Source organism: Nicotiana sylvestris, chromosome 11 (genome assembly GCF_000393655.2).
Source record: "Nicotiana sylvestris chromosome 11, ASM39365v2, whole genome shotgun sequence".
NCBI classification, from domain to species: Eukaryota; Viridiplantae; Streptophyta; class Magnoliopsida; order Solanales; family Solanaceae; genus Nicotiana; species Nicotiana sylvestris.
The window spans coordinates 47,393,423-47,405,162 of NC_091067.1; the positions used below are offsets into that span (position 1 = coordinate 47,393,423).

The following is an 11,740-nucleotide window of genomic DNA, read 5'->3' on the forward strand; positions in this document are numbered from 1 at the left end:
ACTTGTAGCGGGGTAATATGTATGTGAAAAGTTACCCGCTTTATTCTTCAGTTTGTAGTACACAAATAAAAGAATGCCACAATAAAGTAGAACTTTATTGATATAAAATTCATATCATAATAAACTTGGAGTTTATTGATATCCAGTTGGCATAGCTGGTTTAGTCATATCAATTTAAGTATGATGTGCAAAAATAAAAGAGAATTCAAATGAGTAAATATTAAAGAACTAGAAAGTTCTTTAATATTTCTCCTAGGTTGTTTGTTCTCATTAATTAGTAGACCAACTAAAATTGGGATTGAATCCCATAAACGCTGGAAATATCAAAGTGAATATGGGCTCATTCACTTGCCATGTATACCACATAAGATGCATCTATGAGATGGTTACATGTGCGATTATTATTAACCTACAACTTGGTGTTTGCGAGGTAATTTGCTCAATAATTTAATTTAGAGCATAATTTCCAGATTTTCTATTCAAGAAGTTCATCTTGATAAGTTGGTTTACATCACAGTTGGTTTAACAAAATAATTTATTGAGTGTCTCCACTTAATAGCTAAACTATTTCTTATGAGAACTAAGTTATATATATCAATTTGATATATGTTATATACGAAAGTATATTGCATTCTCCCCTCACAAGTGGTTCGGGGTCAGGAACCAAATAATTCCATCTTATTATTATTGATGTGCAGTGTATATTTTGATTAGCACCATGACACACAAAGATGAGCTCTCAAAGTTGAGGAAACAAGTTAGTTTTTCTAACATGAGGGGCAGACATGATAAACACTTGAGAAAAAGTTACGTGGAACGTATTATCATTTGTATATATAGATCCTCGAATATCATAATATGAACTTGAAGTTCATAAAAAGATAATTCGTTTGCAATATATTTCAAAGCATGTCATACGCATTTGCTGACTCAAAGAAAGTAACTATGTTCTCATTGCAAATGCTCATATTAAGTCCTAGAAGGACAAAGTCTATGGTACGCTTAAAACGTATAGACAAATCAGTTTCAAATAAAACTTCTTGATAAAGAAGATGAGCAAATGATCAAACTGATCATAATAAGGAAGCAAGTGATCTATAAGATCACATGACATAACACTTCATAAAGTCTCATGAGAGATTCAGATACCTGAATATATGAATGAAGAGATCTCTATGTTATGTCTTTATGAAAAATTATTGGAACCGATATAAAATGTTCGTCGACGACATTTGTCATAGCGGTAGGTATAGATGGGGATCTTAAGGCTGTCGAGACAGATACAAAAATATTGGCCAAATAGACGATACACAATTCAAATAGAATTGGTTTAATATGAAAGACATGTAGTTTTGGACATGTAGTTCAAATACTTGAAAGTATAAAGTCAATGGTATGTGCAATCAGTTTCCGATATCTTATATGTCTAGCATGACATAAAAACTTGATATGCATCTAAAGTCTATTATATGGCTTATATGACTTAACTTATATGACAATCCATGAAGGATTTAAGTCGCTTAAAGCATATACAATTCTTGGTCTTGAAGTACCACATCCTAAGTGCAATTTGTGCACATATGTATCTTGCTATAACTATAAGCATGATAATGTGATAGCGAGAATACCTCTATGGAGATATTGAAAAGGCCATTCTACGGAAGTTTACGAAGACATTGCATCTCTATCAAGAATGATGATTTCAAGATGCAATATATTCATTCAAGTTAATATGGTTGATTTGTTTATCAAGTCTCTACCAAAGATCGTTTTGAAGATGGTGCACAAGATTGGAATGCAAATGCTTAAAGATGTGAATTGATGCTCTCATCAGGGGGATTTAATACGCGTTGCACTCTTTTTCCCTTACAAGGTTTTGTCCCACTAGGTTTTCCTTGCAAGGTTTTTAACGACGTAACTAAAAAGCGTATTGTTAGATATGTGTACTCTTTTTCCTTTTCTAGAATTTTTTTCCCATTGGGTTTTATTTAGTTAAGGTTTTAAGGAGGCACATTATCTGTTGAATAGACATTCAAGGGGGAGTGTTATAAATAGAATTCTATTTAAGGTGAATGTCTATATTTAGAGAGATTCTAGGGTTTATTGCTTGGTGACTAAGTCAATCTCTCCCTATAAATAGAGGGTTCTATTCCATTGTAATTCATCCCATATCAATAAGAATTCTCTCTCTCTCTTTCTCTGCAATATTGTTCTTGTTCTTTTATTGTTTCATAACACTATTTCCTTTTACGAAGTATTCTTGTAAAAATATATAAATTAGAATATTAGGCAAAGATATTAATCTTATGTTCCCGACATTTCCCTATTAGATGCTCCAGCCAACTCCATGATGGCATTTGGTAATATTGTTAGTTACGTTCCTTAAAATGAGATAGTGATAAACTAATTTTTCATAAAATAGATCATTAAAAAAGAATATTTTTAATTGCATAAATAGAAGTATAAATTCATCAAATACTAATAGATTCATCTACTTACGTAAGATTCTTAAACTATGTAATCCTATTATAGGACTAGAACAAAATAGTAAAATCGAAAATCTAGAAATTCTAATTGTGCAAGCAACATTTGTTTTGTTTTTCTAATCATCATTTGGTATCCAAAACTTATTGATTAGATTAGTTCGAGTAAATTCAGAAAGAGGAGTAAAACGTTTTCTATATAAATAAAAAAATTCGTCTCGAGCTCTAAAACCTTTGAATAAGGATGGAAGGTCCCGATAATTAAAAAGTTTGTTGGTTTCAAGTGGTACACACGCCAAGAGTATTATTTAGTTCATTCAAAATGAACTTATTTCTTTCTTGCACAATATATATATATATATATAGTTAATTACCGTATATGTATGAAATAGTGATCCAGAGTCAGCCCAATAATTTTAAAAGAAATTCTCATTTGATTCCATTATTCCATACTCGGACTATAATTTTGAAAAAGAAATAGGAAAAAATGTTAATGTATAGCTGCTGTAAAAATAATAGCCGATTTTTTTAATAAAATTTGTATATTTTTTGTATATATATATACATTCCATATGTTATATATAAAATTATACAAATTTTATATATATTTTCGATTACAAGATATAAATAATTTATGGCGCGGATTAAAGTGATTATACCCCAAAAAAATACTCATTTAATTCAACGATAACTCTCTCTCCCCCCTCCTCAACCAATTAAATTTTATAAGAATAATAATGGCTATATATCATTTAGAAAAGGAAATATAAAATAAAATAAAAGTCAGAGAAAGTTTTTTTTTTTGGGAGGCACTAGTGGGGTAGTAATATTATATCATGGTCGAGGCAATAGGCAATGGCTGGTGAGGTGTGTTTACACTGCTGGAGTGTCCAGTATATAAAGGGAGTCGCAGGCCCAAGCCTTATACCTCAAAATTTCTCTCTACATAAAGAATCGCAGAAAACACACAGAGGCAAAAATCATAAACCTCTGTTTGTTGCCCTTCCGCCGTTCCATTTTCCTTAACCCCCAAATCTCATTTTGGGGTTTCTGAAAAAAAAAAAAATCTGCCGTTCAATGATTTATACCGAGTGAAATCAATCAATCAATCGTTTTCTTTTGGTGTTTCGTCGTTGGTTTGATTTTTCTGTGGAGCAGAGATGGCAAAAGCTATCAGCCTCGAAGAGATCAAAAATGAGACTGTTGATCTGGTAAATCCACTTATTCTTCTACTTTTTTTTGTTTTTTTGTCTTCTTAGCTATACTGGTTTTTGTGAATAACTTTTTTATTCAATTTGGTTATAAATATTGCTCTAGAGATCTCAATTTTCCATGGAAAAGGAAAAAGCAAGTAAAATAAAGGAAATGAAATTGAGCAAATCCTAATTTTAATTATCTTGCTTTGCCCTTTTTCTTATTAATTTAGTTGGACTATGATTAGAATCATCTTTTGTTTGGCTCCTTTGAATTCTTTTCCTTTTTTTTTATAAAAAGAAAAGTCAAATTAAATGAGATACTTTGCTTTCAGAGTATGCTTTTGTTTACTTTTACTTTACAAGCAAACAAGTGTTTAACTGAAGTAACTGAGAGTCAATTTAACTAAAATTTGAAGCTAAATTAAATTTTCTCAACTTAGTATTTTAAAATTAAAATTTAGATGTATTAAAACTACACGAAAATACTATAAGTTACAATTTTTCTCATATCAATATAATAACAAAATATATTTTAAAATATTGGTCAAACTTCACGCAGTTTAAGCTTGCTAAAATTCTTAACTTTGTTTAACTCGGAAAAAAAACCTCTTTATTCGCTCGTCCATTGATTTTATTTCTTCTCTAAATTTTCAGTATATAGATGCATAGTAAGTGTGTGTGTTTTTTGTGTGCGAATGTATATAATTTGTCATATGCGTAGACACACTTTCACATGTGTGTATATGGATCTGTGTGTGTATATATAGATCATGTCTGTGTAATATGCTTATGTAATACTGCATTTTAATAACAGTGGTGGTCGAACCAAATAATATTAATTATGGAATATTATGATTTATTTCAAACTAAGTTGGACTTCATAGACTAAAAGTTATAATTCTTGCTTTAATTATTTTTGAATATATTATTTGCATCTTGTTCTATATTGACAGATTTTTTTAATTATTTTATAAGATAAAATTTGTTTCGTTCTGAATTTTCCTGGGTATATAGTTGAATTAAGAAATCCAATTTGAAATTGAGGTTAGCATAAATTAATTTGTTTTGGTATATATGTAGGTTATAAGAGATCCGTGATCATCATTTTTTTTTAAATTATGACATATATGTTCACATGCTCATATACATATATAAAGTTAAGGCTATATGTGAAGATTGTTAAAGGTTTGCCTTTTTCCTTCTTTATTAATTATTTTCACAAAAAGATAACTTATTCCTTCAATCTTCTTTCACGTGTTTGTTAGTTAGCATGATCTGTCACAGCACAATAAATACAGAAATATAAACAAGAAATAATAAATTCAAATTACCTTTATATCCTCAATAATAGAAATCAGATTCGTTTTATGCCCACAAAAAAAGTCAAATAAATTAGAGCATCTGATTCTACGGTTCCTTTTTCATCACATTATCCTGACCAATCATTATCATTTCTGTTAGTGGAACACTTTTGCAAGTAAGAGGAGAAAATGAAATTTAAAACCTTTTTCCCAATTAAAAAAAATCCTCAATTCTTGACTCTGATGCTTAGATCAATTCAATTGAAAGCATAACAAGAGAACTACGAATAATAAATCTCATTTTTTGCACTATAAGTATAATTGAAAAATATTATGTATTAAAAAGGAATATTGTTTTAAACAAGGTTAATAAAATTGAAATAGACCGTGGGAGTTCACGGTGAAAATTCTAGTTGACACAAATAAAGTCTTAGGTAATTTCTTTTCATTTGTCTCAGTAAATTAAGTGTATGTTCGACTTGTGCTATAAAAAAAGTAAAAAGTGCGTGATGAATTAGTTGATATGTGTACAAATATTTTAAGATATCACCTTTAAGAAAATAAGATACATAGTGTTATTTTTGAGGGATTTCTAAATGTGGTTTATAGGTTAAACCATGTCTTTTAGTGAAAGTTTCTGTCTGATTTATATTCGAGGGAATTTTCTTTTGTACTTTTTCCGTGGTACCCTGCACTTGGTGTGGATAGTTGTGATTTGGGAATTTCAACCTTATTAACGGCTCTGACTTATTCTGATTTCTTTTTCACATTTTCCATTTTTTCTGCCTACTTTTTCCTTAAATAATGGTTCTGACTATTGACTACTGACAGCTTTTCTTGGATTCCGCAATTATTTCTATTAAATAAAACAAACTTAATATGTTTACTCCTCAACTTGGCCTTAATTTCAAAGATGCCCCATTAGAGTAGGCGGAGACAATGGGTTGTGGGCCCAGATTCTAGCGCGTGAAACCCACGCAAAGGTGCTCCATGTGGAAAGCGCGTGGCCCATTATCCCTTCATGTTGTGCTTCTGTGATTGGTTGGCAATCCAAGGCCATTGTCTGAGGGTTGGGAGCTCCACTTTTTGGGGTCCACTTAGTTATGGGAGCCACATAGTGGAAAGTCAACTTAAATGACTCACACATCCATATGACTTTTTGAATTATTCATGTGAATTACAGGTATAGAAAAGGATACTTATCAATTAAAAATAAATAAAATAAGAATCAAGGTAGTTAGCCAAAAGAAATAGAAAATAGCAATACATTGAAACCACTATAATAATATTATATCAGTACCTACTTAACTAATGACATTTTTTTTGGTATTAATGATGTATGTATTTAGGAGCAGGGACATATATCTATTGAAAGTGATTAGACCTGGGACTTTTTGTTTCCCTTTGTCAGTTCTTTTTCCTATATGATAAAGATGGAACCTTTGACTTTTTATTTTCTTATTTCATTTTGGAACATCAAATACTAAAATCTGGATGGAATAGGAATAAACAAATTTTATTATGCAAAAAGAAATGTCAGTTTTTGTCCTCTGTATGTTTTTTATGCTCTTAAGCTACATAAAAATTGGGTAATATCACATCATCTGATGGACCTAGTTTATGGAGTTGATCACTTCAAGTACATGAGTTTCAATAGTAATTTTCTTGGATGTGTTTTAGCCACTACACTTAGTTCAGCTTAACTTTCAAAGCTAACCTACATATGAAATTCTCTAGTTAAAGTTTGTACACAGTGAAATAGTTACTAATATATGGCCTTTTCCATTTTATGGATTGAACAAAAAATGTGACTAGGTTTTTATTAGTTGTGGTGTAAAAAACAATTTGAAGATGAACGAGTAGGCTAATTTTGCTAATAGGCTGATTTATCTTCTTGAAATTGCAGGAGAAAATCCCCATTGAAGAAGTGTTTGAACAGCTGAAATGTACCCGGGAGGGTCTGAGTGCCGACGAAGGAGCCAACAGGCTTCAAATCTTTGGACCCAACAAGTTGGAAGAGAAAAACGAAAGCAAAATACTCAAGTTCCTTGGGTTTATGTGGAATCCTCTCTCATGGGTCATGGAAGCTGCTGCTGTCATGGCAATTGCACTGGCTAATGGAGATGGAAAGCCCCCGGATTGGCAAGACTTTATTGGTATCATTTGTTTGCTGGTGATCAATTCAACTATCAGTTTTATTGAAGAAAACAATGCTGGAAATGCTGCTGCAGCTCTTATGGCTGGACTTGCTCCCAAAACGAAGGTATCAAACTATCAAATCTGATTGAATATGCACAGGCTTTTTTTATTAAAAAAAATGAAATACTAATGCTTCCCATTCTAAATTATCTGTTTGACCACAGGTGCTTAGAGATGGGCGTTGGAGTGAACAGGAAGCCGCTATTCTGGTTCCAGGGGATATTATTAGTGTCAAATTGGGAGACATCATTCCTGCTGATGCTCGTCTTCTTGAAGGCGATCCTTTAAAGGTTGATCAATCTGCTCTTACTGGAGAATCTCTTCCTGTGACCAAGAATCCTGGGGATGAAGTTTTCTCTGGCTCAACTTGCAAACAAGGTGAACTTGAAGCTGTAGTTATTGCTACTGGAGTTCACACTTTCTTCGGGAAGGCAGCACATCTTGTTGACAGCACCAACAATGTTGGGCATTTCCAGAAAGTGCTTACTTCCATCGGAAACTTTTGTATCTGTTCAATTGCTGTTGGTATGCTCGTTGAGATTATAGTCATGTACCCAATTCAGCACAGGAAGTACAGGGATGGAATTGACAATCTGTTGGTGCTCTTGATTGGAGGCATTCCCATTGCTATGCCAACTGTGTTGTCAGTCACTATGGCTATTGGATCACATAGGCTCTCCCAGCAAGGTGCCATCACCAAGAGAATGACTGCAATTGAAGAGATGGCTGGAATGGATGTGCTGTGCAGTGACAAGACTGGTACCTTGACTCTTAACAAGTTGAGTGTCGACAGAAACTTGGTTGAGGTGTTTGCAAAGGGAGTAGATAAAGAGTACGTGCTCCTCCTTGCCGCAAGGGCCTCTAGAGTAGAAAATCAGGATGCAATTGATGCTTGCATGGTCGGAATGCTTGCAGATCCAAAAGAGGTACATCTCTTTTCCGTTTGCATTTTCTCATGTGGACTATTTTTAAAATGTAAATTTTCATGCTTAAATTAACTTTACAATGAAATTTCATACTTAACCTATTTTGGTTTCTAGGCACGAGCCGGTATCAGGGAGGTGCATTTCTTGCCCTTCAATCCAGTGGACAAGAGAACTGCTTTAACATATATTGACAACAATAACAACTGGCATCGTGCCAGCAAGGGAGCTCCTGAGCAGGTAGGTTTTCAGTTTCAGTTACATTTTCCCTTGGTTTCCTGTATAAGTTTGAGTAATACAATTGTTACTGGTATTACAATTTTGTTCTATTGCATCAGATTTTGGACCTTTGTAATGCTAAGGAAGATGTCAGGAGAAAGGTTCACTCAATGATGGATAAATACGCCGAGCGTGGGTTGAGATCATTGGCTGTCGCTAGACAGGTTTGTCATACTAAATTTGGATTATTTTGAGTTTGCAGGTATAGGATCGAATATATGCTCTCTCCCTGCAGCTGTCTTATCGTTGTTTAACTTGTTTGTTTGCAGGAAGTACCAGAGAAATCAAAAGAGAGCCCTGGTGGCCGATGGGAATTTGTAGGATTGCTACCCCTCTTTGATCCTCCCAGGCATGATAGTGCTGAGACCATCCGTAGAGCTCTCAACCTTGGTGTAAATGTTAAGATGATCACTGGTAATACACTCAGAATCAGACTCTTCCTCCAAGGCAATACTAGTTCATGTATATGTAACTTACGGTTTTTGATTTCTAGGGGATCAATTGGCTATTGCTAAGGAGACTGGCCGTAGGCTTGGAATGGGAACAAACATGTACCCATCAGCATCTCTACTTGGTCAAGACAAGGATTCAGCCATTGCTTCACTTCCAGTAGAAGAATTAATTGAGAAGGCAGATGGATTTGCTGGAGTATTTCCTGGTGAGTGATTTTCTTTTTCGATTTTATCTTCTGTTTAATGGAAGTATTTACAACTACCAAACCTTAAATATGGATGATGAAAAGAGACTGATCATTTTCTTTTCTTGTTGCACAGAGCACAAGTATGAAATTGTGAAAAAGTTGCAAGAGAGAAAGCACATTGTGGGAATGACTGGTGATGGTGTCAACGATGCTCCTGCTTTGAAGAAGGCAGATATCGGAATTGCTGTTGCAGATGCTACTGATGCTGCACGAGGCGCTTCTGACATCGTGCTCACTGAACCAGGTCTAAGTGTTATCATTAGTGCTGTGTTGACCAGTAGAGCTATTTTCCAGAGGATGAAGAATTACACAGTTAGTCAATCTTTTCCCCTTAATATTTTATTCCAGTTGACACGTCTTAATTTTTCTTATAAAAAGCCCCATTAATTTCGTTCAACTTTTGTTTTGGCAGATATATGCAGTTTCCATCACAATCCGTATTGTGGTATGTCCTAAGTTGAAATTAAATGTGATAAAGACATTAACTCATTGATTTTTTGAGGTTTGAGTTTCTTTGCAATTGTTTTTCCTGTGTGCAGTTTGGTTTCATGTTTATTGCTCTGATATGGAAGTACGACTTCTCTGCATTTATGGTTTTGATCATTGCCATCCTAAACGACGGTAATGTCATTTCTACAGAGATGCTTTTGTCAACAAAATCATGCATTCACGTTCTACCTCGTTTGCCAGGGCTGACATACTTTTCTTGGTCCAGGAACCATTATGACAATCTCAAAGGATAGAGTGAAACCATCTCCAATGCCCGATAGCTGGAAGCTGAAAGAAATCTTTGCAACTGGTGTTGTTCTTGGAGGTTACCAGGCACTGATGACTGTTGTTTTCTTTTGGGCCATGCATGACACTGATTTCTTCTCGGTAAGGACTAAACATATTATGATTCTTTTACTCCAAATATTTTGTAGTTCCTTTTCTAATAACCATTTCTACCGGTGTCTTCCATTTTTTGCCACAGGACAAATTTGGTGTTAAGTCACTTAGGAATAGTGATGAAGAAATGATGTCTGCTTTGTACCTGCAAGTGAGTATTATCAGCCAGGCTTTGATTTTTGTGACCCGTTCACGCAGCTGGTCCTTCCTTGAACGCCCGGGAATGCTGTTAGTTATTGCTTTCATGATTGCCCAGCTGGTAAGTGTTGGACTTCTTCGACTAATATTAAAATCTTCAACCCAAAATAGATATCTGTTTTCTAGTTCTTCCGGATGTATGAAGTTGTTTTCTCTTGAGGTCCGAAAGCTAGTAGTACTAAACTTATTAATGGATGCTTCAGGTAGCCACTTTAATTGCTGTATATGCCAACTGGGCTTTTGCAAGAGTCAAAGGATGTGGCTGGGGATGGGCTGGTGTCATCTGGCTTTACAGCATTATTTTCTACTTCCCACTTGACATAATGAAATTTGCCATCCGCTACATCTTAAGTGGAAAGGCTTGGAATAACTTGCTCGATAACAAGGTATACTTTACTCTTCGCATGACCAACTGACATCCTCTTTAAATTCAATCGTTTACGTGACTTGATGATCACTAACCATTTCTGACATTCGGCCTAAAAACAGACTGCTTTCACCACCAAGAAAGACTATGGCAAAGAAGAGAGGGAAGCTCAATGGGCACTTGCTCAGAGAACACTACATGGGCTTCAACCACCAGAAGCTACAAATCTCTTCAATGAAAAGAACAGCTACAGGGAACTGTCTGAAATCGCTGAACAAGCAAAGAGGAGAGCAGAGATGGCCAGGTATTTACTAACTTGTTCATTCTACAAACTTTCTAGTCCTGAGTTTGGTAAACAGAATTTAATGTAACATTCTCTGTGTTGTAGGCTTCGCGAGCTGCATACTCTCAAGGGTCACGTTGAGTCGGTGGTGAAGCTGAAAGGTCTGGATATCGAAACGATCCAGCAGCATTATACAGTTTGAGAAAGCTTAATGAATCTTACACAAGAAAGGGAGAGGCAGGATGAGAAATCCAATGTTAATTAGAGAACAAAGAGAAGGTTTTGGCCTTGACCAGATAAAAACAAATTTGTCTAGATAAAGGGGGAAAACTTTTATCTTCTGTGATCTTCCCCCCATCTATTTTTACTTCGTTATGTATTTTGATTTTGAAGCGCCGCCCATTGAAAGGGAGGGATTGTGTCCAAGTTTTTTCCAACATTTTAATGGTGAAGTGGCATCTCCTTGTAACAACACTACTTCTCTTCCAAATTCACGTCCTCTTTCTTTTTTCCTTGTTTTTTCGTTTGATGAGAATGTCTCTCTCAGCTTTTTGCACATTCCCTGGTGTATGTTACCCTTCATGAAAATCATATGAGTGAATAATGGGATTTCTTTTCTTGTTAACTCATCCAACTCTTTGTTACTTGTTAAAAAGGCAAACCTGCTTGGAAATTTCAACCCTTTGCATGGTTACTACTCCCTCAGTTTCATTTTATGTGACATGATTTTTTGATTAGTCTCTTTGAAAAAGAATAATATATTTTTATATTTGAAATAATTCTAACATTAAACTTTTTGTTTACCTTTAATGACATAATTTTATAACTATGGAGATTTAATGACATGTTTAACACCATAAGTTTCAATATACTTTCTTTATTAAACTTCATGCACAGGGAAGGGAATAGTATTCAATTGGCTC

General features: G+C 34.3%; 1 protein-coding gene across 1 annotated transcript; it reads left to right on the plus strand.

Annotated features, from left to right (window-relative positions):
* Positions 1 to 3,409: 3,409 nt before the first annotated feature.
* LOC104244523 (plasma membrane ATPase 4) lies at positions 3,410 to 11,442 on the plus strand. The gene is made up of 15 exons (XM_009799963.2): positions 3,410 to 3,694; positions 6,887 to 7,243; positions 7,344 to 8,105; positions 8,220 to 8,342; positions 8,441 to 8,545; positions 8,651 to 8,795; positions 8,875 to 9,039; positions 9,155 to 9,393; positions 9,494 to 9,526; positions 9,621 to 9,702; positions 9,797 to 9,957; positions 10,055 to 10,228; positions 10,371 to 10,553; positions 10,657 to 10,838; positions 10,923 to 11,442. Exons 1-15 carry the CDS (start codon positions 3,644 to 3,646, stop codon positions 11,017 to 11,019), a joined length of 2,859 nt encoding a protein of 952 aa, XP_009798265.1. The 5' UTR covers positions 3,410 to 3,643; the 3' UTR covers positions 11,020 to 11,442.
* The last annotated feature ends 298 nt before the right edge of the window (positions 11,443 to 11,740 follow it).

What these genes read in the sequence shown, in the direction of transcription:
- LOC104244523 (XM_009799963.2), top strand. Translation starts at nt 3,644, where the DNA reads ATGGCAAAAGCTATCAGCCTCGAAGAGATCAAAAATGAGACTGTTGAT. An exon ending in CATTGCCATCCTAAACGACG is followed by an intron (nt 9,703 to 9,796) that starts GTAATGTCATTT and finishes TTCTTGGTCCAG; the next exon opens with GAACCATTATGACAATCTCA. An exon ending in ATAACTTGCTCGATAACAAG is followed by an intron (nt 10,554 to 10,656) that starts GTATACTTTACT and finishes GCCTAAAAACAG; the next exon opens with ACTGCTTTCACCACCAAGAA.